Below are 14,770 nucleotides of genomic sequence, written 5' to 3'. Positions count from 1 at the left end.
CTTAATAACCAGGTGCCGAGGAGACCAGATTCAAGTAATCAGAGCACACGCTGTTCAGTTCGGTTCTCACGTTCTGCATTTGCGTCTCAAAACCTCTCTATATATCTCTCTATATCTATATATGTATATACATATAGATATATACACACATGTGCATACGTATTATTTTATATTTATATATATACACATACATAGTTATAAAACATTAAAAAGAGCATTGGTGGATCAAGCATTGTTTTCCCCACAGAAAGAAAATAAAACAAAAATTACACATTAAAATTCAAAATGAGCTAGCAATGGCTTATAGTCCTAGTGTGCAATATGAAGGTTACAAAAGGCTAGACTTCGCGCTGTCGGCGTCTTCTTTTTTTTCTTTCTTTTTTTTGTTTGATTTTGCTACATTGAAAAATGTTTTTGTTTTTTTGTTTTTTTAAATTTTTTTCCTTTACAAAACTCCTTCCACAGACTCCTGGGTTCTGTGGTTGGGCACAAAGTCTGGGCGAACGCTCAGCAGCAGCGTGGAGTGCCCACGGGATTCAGGAGGCCCTGGTGGGGGCTGCTGTAGAAAGGGTGTTTCCTGCTGAACCGGGTACACTCCGTCTGACCCCTCCTCCCTCCCTGCTCCCTCTCCAGTTCCGATGGTCCTGGCTTTCTGGCTGTGGGCAGCCAAGAAGACAAACAAAAACAAAAACAAAACAAAATTTAAAAAAAAGAAAAAGGAAAGGAAAAAACGGGAGGTGGGGGGGGAGGACACCACTGCCCCCCAGTTGATTAGGGCTCCCTGTAGAGACCTGTAGGGATGTGGCTCTGGGTGACAGGCCCTCCCCAAGACTGGGCCTTGCTCTCTCCCTGTGGCCAGAGTCTCAGGGTCCAGATGTCCACTTTGAGGACCTCTCACTGAGATCAGCTGGTGGCCTGGAGTGCAGAGGAGGTGAACAGGAGGGGCCCTGGGCTGCCCACCTTGCGTCCCTGTCACCCTCATAGCCACTGGCCAGGTGTATGTGCCTGTCAGGCTGGCCTCTGGGCTTCGTGACCTTATCGTCTCCAGGAGCGGGGAGGTTTTGAAAAGGGAACCCAATCTGGGTGGGGCGCATCAACAATGAAGCATCCCGAACAAAATATAACATGGGGTGGGGGAGGGGCGGTGGGGGGAACAGCCCTGTAAAGCCACACGCATAACCAATAGAGAAAAACTCAAATGTTAAATTAACTACAAACTTGTATCAACAGTAAAAGTCCTCTTCTGTTGCCTCTACAAAATTCAAGTCAGGAGTTGGAACCCCGCGGCCCCCAGCAGGGCTAGCGCAGACCTCGGACTCCGCACTGAGCTCCACGCGGCCCGCCGCTCAGGGCCGGGGGCAGGCGGCCCCGCCCGCACCTCCCACCTGCTTGGCTTCCTCTTTGTTCCGTGTAGAGTAATAACCGTGATGGGGGAAAATACTGTACAACTTTCTCGCATTTTTTCCATTTTGAACAGTAAAACCCCAAACAGTCGCATCTTTCCTGTTCCCACCACCTGGGGCGCTGAGACCCGGGTGGGCTGGCACCCCAGCCCAGCTCTCCCGTTTGTGGGGGGCACGCAGGCCCGGGGCGCCCAATCCGTCCCCAGCCCTCGGGAGCAGATACTGGGGCAGGCCGTGCAGTGGGGACAGGGTGACCGCGGGCTCCCAGCTCTGCTCCTACGAGGTCTCCTCCGCGGTCCCTGTAGTGTCACGGGGGCCTGTCCTTGCCCCACCCGCCCCCCCAGCATGGAGGGTGGGCTCAGCTTGTGAGACCGGGCCCTGCCAGATACCACAAGTGCCGGCCGCCTCTGGTGGTGAGGGGTGGGGGTCCCTGGGACCCCCAGCGCCCGTCCCTGTCCTGAGCAATGAGGAATCCCACTGGCATGGCCGTGGGGCCTGGGGTCCGGCCTCGGGGAGGGTTGCTGGAGGCAGCTGCAGGGGGTCTGCGCCCGCCTCACCCTCGGGGACCCCTGCTCCCCTCCCCCACCCCGGACAAGAGCACCTTCTATTTCCCTGAAGAAGATCCCCGAGCTGCAGCTAGAAAGGTTTGCTCGGCAGCCTGTCCTTCCAGCCGCGGAGCTGCGCGGGCAGCGGGCGCGGGGGCGGCCCCGGAGCACCAGAGGGGGCCCCGCCTCTGCCCTGAGACGGACTCGGGGTCCGGAAGCACCGGCGGGGCGGCGGGGGGGGGGGCCGAGCCCGGAGCCGGAGCGCCCCACCCCTCACACGGGAACCACAAGGAACATCTAGCTCTGTACAGAGGGAAGCTTGACGTATAAATACCATTTCTTACAAAATTAATAATAACAATAATAAACAAAGGGGTGAGCCCTCAGGGCGGGTGGCCGTCCCCGCTCAGCCCAGCTGCTAGGGCGAGGGGGACGAGGGGGGCGCGGGGGAAGCGGGGGGCGCGGGGACTGCGGGCGCGCTGAGGGCCGCTCGCTCCGGGCTCCGCGCCCCCGGCCCGGCCTCGGGCAGTGACTCCTCCGAGTCGGTGCGCAGGTCCTCGTCGTCCTCTTCATCATCGTCCTCGTCCTCCTCCTCGTCGTCCTCGTCCTCCTCCTCGTCGTCCTCATCGTCGTCCGCCTCCTCCTCATTCAGCTCCAGCTCCTCCTCCTCGTCCTCCTGTGACGACTCTCCGGCCGCGGGGCTGGGGCTGGGGCCCGGGGCGGGACCGGGCGCGGGCGCGGCGTGGCCTTCGCGGGGCGCCGGGCCGTCCGGCGGTGCGGACTCGCCCACGTCGCCCAGCCCCAGGCCCAGGCCGGCGGCAGCCGTCTGCAAGAAGAGCAGGGAGCCCCCGGGCTCGGTGCCCAGCGACAGCGACCCATCCAGGCCGCCGGCCGGGCCGGGCGCGGGGCCCTCGGGGCCGGGCTCGCCCCGCTCCTGCTTCTCGTGCTTGCGCTTGTGCGAGTCCATCTGTGACATGCCCACGACCGTGTGGCGGCAGCCCGGGTACGTGCAGTGGAAGTGCGAGCACTTGAGCTTGTACTTGCAATCGGGCACGGCGCAGTCGGCGCTCGAGCTGAACTGGCAGAAGCCTGCCGCGCTGATCACGTCCTGTTTGCCGTGGTGCTTGCGGTGCGCCGTGACCTTGGTGCTGTCGGTGCAGCGGAAGCGGCAGCGCAGACAGTGGAAGTGCGTGCTCGTGCCCGAGAAGGGGCAGTCAGCGAAGTGGCAGCTGAGCGAGGCCTTGAAGCGCTTGAAGTCGTCCAGCACGAGGTTGTCCACACGGTCGTGGTGCTGCGCGTGCTTGTACATGTGTGTGCGCCCGCAGAACTTGTAGCCGCAGTTCTCCCGCGTGCAGTGGTAGTGAGTGACCTTGAGCGAGAACTGGCAGGCCGCGTCCTTGCAGTCCTCGTAGAGGTCGAAGCGCCGGAAGCCCTCGAGCATCATGCCCTCGTCCAGCATCTTGCGCGAGGAGGCCGTCTTGCGCCGCTTCCCAAAAGGGGACATGTCCTCAATGATCCAGAAGCGCTTTTTGGCCCCTGAGGCTGTGGGCATGGAGATGGTGTTCCCTAGGGGGGGGGGGGTCGGGGAGTGGAGGTCAGCGCCACTGCAGGTACCATTCCCAGGGTCCCACCCAGGCAGGGCCCCGAATCAGGCGCAGTGGGCAGAGAGCAGCATTTGGGGGTGACAACTCCTCTTTCCAAGGCTGGGGGGGTCTCTCCCACTACACCCCCCATGCAGGGCAGCCAGGGAGCCCGGGCTTCCCCGTGCATTAGTCCTGTCTGCAGGATGACCACGTGGGCGTCTGCCCTGGTGGTGGAGTCGGCAGCTCTGGGGGATGTGGCTGCCGCTTCCTGGCCAGTCTGGTTGGGAGTGAGGACGAGTCCTGGTGTTGACTGAAGCGGAAGGGGGATCCCGGTAGGCAGAGTGTAATCACCCAAGTTGGATGGGGGCCAGGACACCGTCAGGAGCCAGCCCCTAATGAGGGACAGTCTGGCTCCTTCTCCCGCCCGCTAAACAGTTTTCCCAGGGGCCGCCTGACTGCATGGGGAACCAGCCTACTCGCAAAAGGGGTGCCAGGCACTGCAGGGCTGTTTGGGGCTGTAACTCCTTGCCCTGAGGAGGACTGATTTCTCCTTGGTACCAGAAGTTTCTTTAAGGTCTTGTTGGGATTCTCTACCCGCACTGAGCAGGGAGAGGTGACTCTGAGGAGGGGCAGGGATGGAGCAGGGGCTCAGGCAGCGAGTGGGGGCCCATCTGTGCCCACCCTCCTGCTCTAACTGCTCCCCGGGACCCAGGAAGCCCTGCAGCCAGGGCCACCCACTCAACAGCAGCTGTGCTTCGGCCACCCGCTCCCTGGGTGAGGGGACCCTGGGAGCTGCAGGGGAAGGGAAGCACCACCCTGGGCTGCATAGTTGGAGGGAAGGGACACCAGACCTGGCACCCCCTCCAACTCCCCAGAAACACGGAGAAGCTCTCAGGCCTAGGCCTACCGGGGGTGGGGGCCAGCATCCACAGTAACCCCCTGCTGCCCTGTCCACCATTATCAGGAGAAGAGAAACCAGGGACTACATGGAGGTGCGGGGGGCTCCCAGGCAGGAGGTCAGGAAGGGCCTGGGGCCTGGAGACGCAGGCAGGTGAGGAGTGACTGCTTTGGCCCTGAGGTCACAGGGCTCCATCTGACTATGCCAGCAACAGAGCTGTCTATGGGCTTCTTCCAAGGGGCGGTGGGGAGGGGGGGGCGCTGCCCTGCTCTCTGCCACACCCCTGGGTCTGGCTCAGTGCCTGGCACTCGGGCAGGCTGTGAGGCATGAGCGGAGGGAGAGGCAGAGCCGGGGGACGACCACACAAGGGGACCGGGTAGGGCAGATCCCATCCATGGGGAGCAGCAGACAGAGGGCGGGCCGGGAGGCGCCCCGCCACTGGGCTCAGCAGGGCCCTGTCAAGACTCTCCCTCTTCCTGCTTTGGCTCCAGGGCTGGGGCTTCAGGTTGGTGTTGGGACCTGCCGAACTCTGGCCAGTCCCAGGCACCAGCAACCTCCCCAAGACCACCATCTGCCTTCCTTGTGCCAGGTCCCAGGTGAACTCCCAAGAGCAGGAGGGGCAGGCTCTGCCTGGTCGCAGGAATCTAGGGGTGGGGCTGGCAGAGCCCCACCTCAGGGTTGTGGGCAGTTTCTGAGATGGGTCAGAGCCCGGGACCCCTGGCGGCGCTGCTCTGGCCGGCCCAGCACGGGGCAGCCGCGGAGAGGAGCAGACCCCAGGTGAGAGGCCAGACTCTCCAGGTTTGAGGGTGCTGCACGTTGAGGCGCAGAGGGCGGCCCTGTCCTTGGCCCCGCAGGCCACAGAAAAGGGTCAGGTCCTGGACCCTGGCCTCAGGGGCCGGCTCGGGTGACAGACACTGGCGAGAAGGCACGTGTGCGTTACCTGCAGCGTCCTGAACTAGGGGGACGTCACTTTTTACTGGAGTTGGAGTGGCAGTGATGGGCGGGAAGCTGGGCGGGCTGCTGACGGGGCGGGCCAGGCCCCGGGCGGCTCCGAGAGCGGCACTGAGCAGAGAGTATGAGAGACAGGGTGGAGAGAAGAGGCATGGGAGGGCGGGGAGGGGCGCCCGGAGCACTGCCGGGGAGAAGGGCGGGGTCAGGGAGGGCGGTGGAGCCACGCGGGCAGCCTGGTCACCAGCGGCAGCAGGAGGAGGAAGAGGAGGAGGAGGAGGAGCCGGGCAGCCTGGAGAGGGTGGAAAAAAGCAGAAACAAAACAAAACAAAACAAAGAGGAAACAAACAAAAAAGAACCAAAATGAGAAACCCAATGGTAGAAACAAGTATGACATGAAAGTACACGGACAGATGAGGAGCAGAAAGGTGCCGCAGAGAAGAGAGGGGAGGAGGTGGCAGGACGCAGGGCGGAAGGGGAGGCGGTGCACGGAGAGGTCTCGGGCTCGGCGAGGGCCCTGCCTGGGTGGGCCCTGCTCTAGGGCCGGAGGACCCTGCTGGGGACAGAAGGACCAGAAGAGGCGCCAGGGCTGGATGGGGCAGGCATATGCCTCGGCCCCTGGGCATTCATAGGCCCGCTGGCTGGCTGGGGGCTCTCCCCAAAGCTAAAGCCAAGGGCAGAGTGCTGGGGAGGTGGGCAGGGTGCCGGAGGTGGCCTCAGTGACCCATGTCCTAGACCAGCTGGCTCTGTTCCACACTGGCATTTCTTTTGCGGCCACTTGACCATGAACCTCCTGTCCCAAAATGGGCTCAGCAGTGCTGGCCTTTGGAGGAAGGGCCTGGCCCTGCCGGAAGAAGCTCCCGGGCCCCCCTGCCCCTTCCTGGCCTGCTCCTCCCCCAGCGCCCTGGCTGCCCACTCACCTGCTGCGGTGCTCTCGTTGCCCACGGGGGTGCTGGAGCAGCTCCGGTCCATGGTGGACGACTCAGAGGACACAGCGCCCGGGCTGCAGCCGGTGTAGTCCATGTACTCGTCTGTCTCTGTGTCCATCAGGCTCGGGGGGCCCTGAAAAGAGGCAGGGGCCTTGAGGAGGCTGTGCTGCCCAATGGAGGGTGGCAGGCTGGTGGCCCCCCACCAGGAAGTGGGAGTGGGGCCCCGGGTGGGCCAGGCTCTCACCTGGGAGGGGGGCACCCGGTCGAAGTTCTTCCCCAGCATCCGCCGCATGTGCTTCCGGGCATGGGAGGTCATCTGGTGCTTGAGCAGGAAGGAGAACTGGCAGCCCTCGCGAATGCAGTGGAAGTGGCTGTTCACCTGGTTGTACTTGCAGCCTGTGGACGCAACCCGCCCGGCCGTGAGCCCCGTGCTGGCCCAAGCTCAGGACACCTACTGTGTGTCAGGCACTGCCCTGGGTGCGGGGGCCACAAGGCCCATGGCTCTGGGGAAAGGGCCCTTCCCTGGTGACAGCATTCCTACAGGGAGGGCTCGTACCCCAGCCCTCGAGCCTAGCAGAGGGCACCCGACAACGGCAGGCTGGCCCCCATCCCGTGCCCCAAACACTGAGAGGCCCATGGGATCCAGGGCGAGGGACCCTAATGACCTGTCCCCTAGGTCAGCCACCTCCCAGCACACCTCCCCTGGGGGGCCACAGGCCAGCTGGCCTCCGCCCTACCCCCTCCCACCTCCACCTGGGCTTTGCTGTGGCTGCGAACAAACGGCACAGGCGGGATTGAAACAGTATCAGTGAAGGGCAGGTGAAGGCCTGTCTGTTGCCATGGCGTCTGAGCTGGCCAGGTGTCTGGTATCACCCCCCAGCTTTGTCTGGCCCCAGCTAGCACCCAGAACACCCAAAGCTGAGTAAATAACAGCAACTACAGAACACCCTGACACCTGTAAACTGAGCCCAGAAATAGCACAGGCCACTGTGTGTTGACATCTGTTGCCACGGTTACCTACCCTCTCTCAGGTCATGAATTCTTTCTGAGTAATACTTGAAGGAAAGGTTTGTGCCTCTCTTTTCTACCAGTCGGCTTTGGGCATCTCAGCCTTCCCTGGTGGAAGGGCCTGTGGGCAGCAGGCAGTGGCCCCACTCCCCAAAGACCCCGCTGCTGTGACTGCCCAAGCCGCCGTGGGGGTCGCCTACAGCGCCGGGGTCTCCGCCCACCTGCCCCGCTGGGGCAGATCCGTGCCCCACTCTGGCAGGCCTGTGAACAGGAGGCTCTGTCCTGAGGCGGGATGGCACTTCTGCCCTCTGCCTGCCCATCCTGGCGCCCCTCCCTGCAGGCACCCCCAGGGCAGGCTTGGTTGGGGGACAGCTTCACTGCAGGGGGCCCAACTCTCCCCAGCAGTCAACTCGGGCACCCGCTGCCCATCAGCCCTGCTGCCTGCTCCTGCCAGCCCCACAGCCCCTTCCTTCTGGGTCGCCCCAACTCAGAGGTGCTCTGGGCTTAGCTCGCCATGAACCTGCTGTCCCACCAAGTCCCCGGCACTGAGCACAGTGCTGGTCACAGTAGATACAAGAAAACACCTCAGCTGCCGCTGCTACCATCCCCGCCCACCCCTCCCCCGCCCCCGGCAGTAGCAAGGAGCTCTGCACGGGGCTGTCCCTCCGTAAATGTCTGCCGAGGGCACGAACGTGCCAGTGGACAACCTCAGAGCACCTTAGGCAAGAGGGGACGGCCCTGGGCAGCCATCCCAGGACAGGGAGCTCAGGGGCTCCCAACACTGCCCGGAGAGCCCTCTTGAAAAGAAGAGGAAAGAGAACTGAGTCCAGGCCTGGACACCCTGCAGCGGCCCCCGGCCTTCTCCCCGGGGTGGGCGCCGCGCTTCGAGTCACGAAGACCCCTTTTCATGGGCTTGCGGGGTTTGACTGTTTTTCCAGTTTGACAATGCAGGGCCTGTGACACTTCTAACCCAACATGGACCTGGTGTGTGGGGGCAGGAGGTGGAGCGACCCAGGCCACGGGGGCCCCAGGGGCCAGAGCCACAGCCCTGACTCTGGCCTTCGATACCTAGCCGGCCGCACTCCTCGCGCTTGGTGAAGTACTTGAATCCGTTGGCTGCCCGCCGCTCGGCCTTCTCGTGCTTCTTTATGTGCCACGGCAGCTTGGTGGTGATGTTGGTCACGAAGCAGCAGCCGGCCCGGAGGCAGTGGTAGTGCCCGCGCATCCGGAACTCGCAGTGCTGCAGGGGCGGGGGGGCGGGCGGGAGGTCAGGACCACTGGCAGATTCCCAGAGCTCCCACCTGCCCCGGGCCTCCAGGCTGCAATGGGCCCCTCGTGTACGGGTTCTTCCATGCTCAGAACCAGGAAACACAATCAGGTGAAGACCTTTCACACGTTCAAAGGCAGCATGTACCTTCTGTCACCTGATGACAACATCCTACCTGCGATTACTGCCACCCGCCTCTAAGTGGTACCCAGAGCAGACATCACTAATCAATCCTAGCTCTTCTCTGTGTGCCCAGACCCAGAGCAGACATCACTAATCAATCCTAGCTCTTCTCTGTGTGCCCAGACCTAGGTCCGGACCCCTCAGCGTGCTCATCATAAAGCAGGGTAGGCCTTTCTGATGAATCCGAGCTGCCCTTCCTGTCCAGGGCACAGACAGCTGAATCTCTCTATGGACCCAATGTGCCTATTTTAAAATCTAGGCCTTTGGGGAGAGAGAACCTCATGAGTTCCAGGGGGCGGAACAATGCCAAGGGCACAGCAGATGCTCAGCCGGAGTCACCAGTGAGGGTCCGGGTGAGACGACACACTTCACCCCCTGTGCACTGACTCGAACCCCCGGGCGGTTCTCCAGGGGCAGACAGCATCCCTCCCAGAGTCTGGAGGAGCCCCGCCCCTGCCCCGCCCCTGCCCCACCCCTGCCCCCCTCGCTCACGGGGCGCTGACCTGGTTGGGGCAGAGACACTGCAGGGAGTAGTAGGCGAACTGGTCGCGCACATTCACCAGGTTGTTGTTGGGGTTGATGTGGTCCAGGCAGTGGGACTCAGCCTTGCCGGACGTTTTGCAGACGTACTTGCAGTTCCCGAAGAGGCAGTGGAAGTGGAACTTGTTGGCGTACTTGCAGTCCGTCGCCAGGCAAGGATCGCTGCAAAGAAACCACAGCCCAGAAGGTCATTGGCATTCCCGGTGCCCTCCCCGCCGACGTCTGCCATTTGCTCGGGTTGGGGTTCTGCCCTCCAAGGCCCCGCTGGTGCAATCAAGAGGAATGGTCCCTGGGCTGCCCTCCGGCACAACAGGGTAATTCAGCCTGAGGAGACTACAGATCCCAGCATGCATTCCTGCCTTCTTTTTGGAGCGCAGAAGGTGCAGAAGGGACTACCCTGTGCGGGCTGCCCAGAGCATTGCATGCTGGGACACGTAGTTTCCACGGCCACACCTCAGGATTAGAGATAAGGATGCCTGCGGTAACTTCTTGTATAAGAAAATGAGGGATGGTGCTGCCAGCCCTGGCGGGGCGCCAGCGAGGCCCGGCTGGCGTGGCGCAGGGATGGCCCTGGATGTGGCTGACTGATGGGGTGCGGGCAGGCGGGAAGCCCTGCCAGGGAGCTTGGCTACCCCGGGACCTGGGCCAGTGGGAATGTGTGCCTGGTGTCAGGTACCGCTGAGGTGCCCAACTGCCGGGCCTCCCAGGGCCATCTCAGGGACTGGGGTCCCCACCCACTTATAGAACTGCACAACCAGCTGAGTGGTGGGGCTGGTGGGACGGGAGGAAGGCTGGGCCTAGCCCTGCCCCAGAGCCCGGCCCCTGGGCTTCAGACAGGCATGCAGGCACAGTGCCCCAGCCGTCTGCCATGGCTGCACGAGGCTGCCCCCACAGGGGGCCCCGTGGGAGCTCTGACCGGGTCTGGCAAACTAAGAGGGCTGCCACTCTGGGGCGGTGGGTCAGGGAAGGGCGGCGGGGGAGGGGCGGAGGAGTGCAGGCCCCTCCTGTCTGTGGGCCCCACCCCAGGTGCTCAGAGAGGGAGGACAGCTGCCACTCAGGCGGTGTGTGTTCACATACAATTTATTACTTTTATTGAGACCAGGAAGCCGCACGCATCATGATACAGAGTCACCGTTCTCGCCGCAAGTAGCCACCACCACCAAGTGAGGAAGGTCCCTTCCACCCCTGAGAGCTCAGGCCACCGTGCAGGTGGATGTGGGCCTGGAGGGGGCCTCCCCCTCCCCCCACCCCCTGACTTGGCTTGCCCTGCGGAGACTCATCCACACACGTGGGCCCCGGAGGAGACCAACAGGGTGGCGTGGCGGGAGGCGCAGCCCTCCTTGCAGGCCTCCAGACAAGGACCCCCACTCCCAGCCCACCTGCGTGGGTCCTTGCAGCTTCCCCACTGACCCTCTGTAACAGTGGCCACCACCACCACCACCACCACCACAGTCTCCCCCAACCCGGGCCACCTGCTCTGAGGACAGGCAGTGAGGTCAGAGCAGCAGCATCTTTGGCTAGAAGGACATGGCCTGATGACCGGGTCCCACAGAGGCTGAGGACGGCCAGGGCTAACCGCGGGCTGGGGGGCAGCGACTCCTCGGCGCTCCTGGCTAGCACCTACTCCCGAGACGCGCGGGGGACACGAGACTCCCGGCTCATCGAGGGACTCACTTCTCCTGGAACTGGAGGAATCCGGGTTTGACCTGGGGCTTGGCATTCTCTAGAGAGGTCGTTGCCAAGGGCGAAGTGGGCAGGTGAGGCACGGACGCTGGAATCTGAGGCATCTGCGGGATGGTGGAAGCCAGCTGCTTCCAGGCGAGCAGGGTGGGGGTGGAGGGCACCGTGGCGAGGCTGGGAGTCGGCCCCTCCAGAGAGGAAACCGTGGCCGTGGTGATGGGAGGCGCCGGAGGGGACGTGGGGGCCAAGGAAGGTTTGGTCTCAGCAGCTGAGGCTGGGAAGGAAGCCTCGGAGTTTCCTTTCACGGCTCCTCCCTCCGTCCGGAAGTGGAAGCTGCAGGAGGCACAACGGGGTGTCTCACACGGGCAGTGGAGGGGACCCTGAACAGGTGGGCCCTGCCCTGCCTCAGAGGCCCAGGGGCCCAGTGTCCCCGCCTCACCCCCACGGCCAGTGCCCACTAGCAGGGAAGGACTGAGAGCGGTGTCCTCCGGTCCTGAACTTGGCTCCTGGCTCAGCCGTAACTACTCCTTACTACTTGTGACCTTCCTGATGTGTCTGTCCCTAGCTCCTCCCTACTCAGAGGGGGCCGGGGGACAGCAGGCTCTGGCTGACAAAGCCCATCCTTCCAGAACCTGCTCTGAAATGTAAAGGTTGGTCTCAGTGCCGGAAGCTGACTCCCCGGCAGACCAGCAGCTGGGGCTGCCCGGCAGAGAGCCTGCCCCGGGGCCCAGGAGCAGTGGAGATCCACTTTAAATGCTTCTAATGTCTGAGTTCAGTTCCAGCAGGGGCTGGGCCTGTTGCTTTTCTGCTCAAGGGGTTTACCAATGTCCTTATTTTTAGGTCACAGAGACTCTACACACAACGTTTTGGCTTGAAAAGGCCTTTACCGCCAGGGACGGGTCTGGGTCTCTGCGGCCAGCCCAGCCAGCTCTGCGGGGAGCACAGTGGAGGGGCCGAGGCTGCCCCGCAGGGTGTGCTCACTGGGCCTGCTGCGGGCGGAGCAGGAGGGAGGACCTGGAAGCCCGCCTGTGCCAGGGCAGCAGCCAGCTCAGCTTCTGGGTTCATTTCTGGGGGGGAATGAGCATGGGTCTCTGGTGGAAGGCGGGACGTGGCCTGTGTAGCTCCAGCCCCACCCAGCCTGGAGCCCTGGATAAATGAGGCCGGGCTCAATGGGCCCCTTCCAAGGACCCCAACTCACTTGGCATGCTTGATGGCCCCGTCCAGGGTGCTGAAAAGCGCGCCACACTCTTCCACCACACAGTGGAAGTGGGCCTTGTGAAGAAAGTCACACTGGGCGTCGCAGAAGTCCTTGGTACCAAACCTGGCCAGAGGGGTCAGCTGGTCAGAGGAGACACCGGGCTCTGGCGAGGCCGGGGTGGTAGGGGGCGGCCACCAGGACTGGGGCACGGCCTCGCCCTCCCGCCTGCACTCCCAGCTGGCCCCTCACCTGCGGAGGTACACCTTCCAGGGCTCTGACAGTTTCTCCTGCACCAGCGCCTTCGCGGCCTTGCCCGGGAAGGACAGGGACTCCAAGGTGGGGCTCCCCTCTGCTTCCGTCTTGATGTTCAACAGGCTGCCGTGGTTGGGGCTGCCCTGAGACATCTGTGGGGAGGGCAGGGGCCACGCTTAGGGCTGGGGAACCTCAGGACACACTCCAGGCTACCCGGGGAGCAGCTGCAGCTCTGGGCCACTGGGGCCTCTCCCATCAACTGGAGCACAGCAGTGCCCGTCCGTGGCAGGGAGGACAGGAGGCGGGGCCCCGTGAGGCTCCGGCTGTGGAAGAGCCCCGTCCATGCAGACGCTGCCTGGCCCCCGGCCTCGGCCAGGGCTCCTGCTCACCAACCCCGTGCTTCCAGGAGCCAGCGCTCAAGCTGAGGCCGAGACCGGGGCACCCTCCAGCCCGGCTTTCCCCAGGCTCCCTGGTTATCTTCCTGCCAGGTTTTCAAAAGAAGTGCAGGGGGAGGAGGGGTGGGGGGGAACCCCTATGAATTCCTTGAGAACAAGGGAAGGCACACAAAGGAGGAGCAGAGAGGGAGGGAGCCAGGCTCCTGGGGTCAGACAGACAGCTGGGAGCTTCTGGGCGAGGGGAGGGGGCGGGATGGGTTCTGGGCGGTGGCCAGACCAAGGCTCCCACAGGAAGGGGAGAGAGGGCGCAGGGGCAGGACCTAAGAAGAAGAAAAGAGAGCACGCAGCCAGCAGGAGGGAGAGGGAAGGAACAGGGACCAGGTGCGGGCGCGGGGCAGAGGGCGGAGGGCAGAGGGCAGTGGGAGGCTCCTTCCACCGCAGGGCCCACCCCCCCCCAGCCCCACGGTGTCCGGCCCAGGCCTGGCTCCCTCCTCAACCGTCACTTGTGTTCAGTAACCAAATTAATCTTGCTGTAGTCAAATTGATCATGTGAGGGGGGAAATATATTTGAAATGATGTATAATTCACAAAGACCCTGCATTATTTAAAATAAATATTCCGGAGCGACCTCTGCGGAAGGCGTCCAAGACCATTACTCACCCTGAAAAGTGGAAATGGATGCTTTGCCCCCACTTTGGTCCCCCTCCCCCATCTCTTTTTCAACAAACAAAAATATACATATATAAAATAAACAAGTAAATAACATTAATAACTAACAGTGAAAGAAGTTCGAGGGCTCCCGAAAAGCTTCTGGAGCCCTCCGTCTGAAAGGAAGAAAGGGTGTCAGGGGCTGGGATATATTTCTTCAGCCAGTTCATTAAATTAATTTGTAAGCAGTGGCTCTGAAATTATATCCGATGAAAAATGGCCTCAAAATTTAAATGGTACAAACTCATCTTATTAGAGGCAAAACATTAAAAAACAAACACATCCCCCCCACCCCCCAGCACGACTTTAATTTCTCTGGGTGGGGGAATGGGAGGCGTGTGATGGATGATTCTTACCTTATTCATAAGCGAGGATAAAAGAGATGAATTTGCCGGGACTGCGTGGCCATTTGATTCATTGCTGGAACACACAAACCAAGGGGCCCTCACTCAGACGTGCGAGGGACGGAGCCCAGAGCCTTGTCCCTCCCGGCCCGGCTCTGGGGCTCCGGCCAGCCTGCTGCACCTGCCCGGGCAGGGGCCAACCCCTTGCCAGGAGGGCGTGGCCCCTGTCCCCAGTGGGGTCTGGCTCCTGAGGGTGCTGTGCCCAGAGCCCCAGCAGGGGGGCGGGGTAGGGAGGCCCCGTCCAGCCTCACCTGGGCTCCTTCACTGTCAGGTCGACGCTGCGGTCATGGGAGCCCTCCAGGGGCCCTGGGATGCCAGCGCTCTCCCCAGGATCCTGCTTCAGCGGGGCGGGGGCGAACCTGGCGGGACTGGCCTGCTGCCCGTTTCCTACAGGGGAGGGGAGGGAAGATGATGTTAGAGGGGCCGAGGGCTTCCTGTCGGGCACAGACCAGAACCCCCTGGAGGGAGGGCAGCGGGCTGGGGGCTGGGGCCCCTGGGGAGCCCTGGCCGCTCGTCAGCGATTCTCCCCACTGACATGATCGCCTGTGACGCTCACCCCTGTGTGGCAATTCTTCAAGTGATAATTATTGCAAAATTATGTCAAAGTTGTCCAGGCTCAGGGCCTCCTGGATGAGAAGGGCGGGAGGCCGGGGAGGGGGCTGGGCCAGGCGTGGGGGCCCTTCATTTTCCCCACCGACTGTCACAGTCAATTTGTGGGGCTGCCGCTTAGGCTTTTATTAAAGACTCTGTTAACGCTGAGGGAAAGTGGCAGATCTGGACTGGGAGCTGTGCCCCCTCTGCAGGGCCCCATCCCACTGTTGCCGGGGCG

The 14,770-nt window shown here is 62.4% G+C and overlaps 1 protein-coding gene across 6 annotated transcripts in view; it reads right to left on the bottom strand.

The window, feature by feature from the left end:
• Window positions 1–444: 444 nt before the first annotated feature.
• The window catches only part of CASZ1 (castor zinc finger 1), a 145,966-nt gene continuing 131,640 nt past the window's right edge, over window positions 445–14,770 (bottom strand). For 5 of the 6 annotated variants that reach the window (XM_037045249.1, XM_037045251.1, XM_037045250.1 and 2 more), the window contains 10 exons: window positions 14,193–14,328; window positions 13,894–13,957; window positions 12,432–12,586; window positions 12,183–12,305; window positions 10,979–11,317; window positions 9,268–9,466; window positions 8,383–8,554; window positions 6,551–6,702; window positions 6,298–6,439; window positions 445–3,514 (listed from right to left, as the gene is read on the bottom strand). In XM_037045249.1, coding sequence (XP_036901144.1) covers window positions 2,367–3,514; window positions 6,298–6,439; window positions 6,551–6,702; window positions 8,383–8,554; window positions 9,268–9,466; window positions 10,979–11,317; window positions 12,183–12,305; window positions 12,432–12,586; window positions 13,894–13,957; window positions 14,193–14,328 — 2,630 coding nt within the window. In that variant the 3' untranslated portion in view covers window positions 445–2,366. Of the gene's footprint in view, window positions 3,515–5,369; window positions 5,492–6,297; window positions 6,440–6,550; window positions 6,703–8,382; window positions 8,555–9,267; window positions 9,467–10,978; window positions 11,318–12,182; window positions 12,306–12,431; window positions 12,587–13,893; window positions 13,958–14,192; window positions 14,329–14,770 lie in introns of all 6 variants that reach the window. The other variant, XM_037045254.1, reaches the window with a different exon arrangement.

Source organism: Sturnira hondurensis, unplaced genomic scaffold (assembly GCF_014824575.4).
Source record: "Sturnira hondurensis isolate 20B ecotype Veracruz unplaced genomic scaffold, ASM1482457v3 Scaffold0004257, whole genome shotgun sequence".
In the NCBI taxonomy this organism is placed as follows: Eukaryota; Metazoa; Chordata; class Mammalia; order Chiroptera; family Phyllostomidae; genus Sturnira; species Sturnira hondurensis.
Note: the sequence above shows the minus strand (reverse complement) of the source record. Positions and strands in the feature narration are given on the sequence as shown.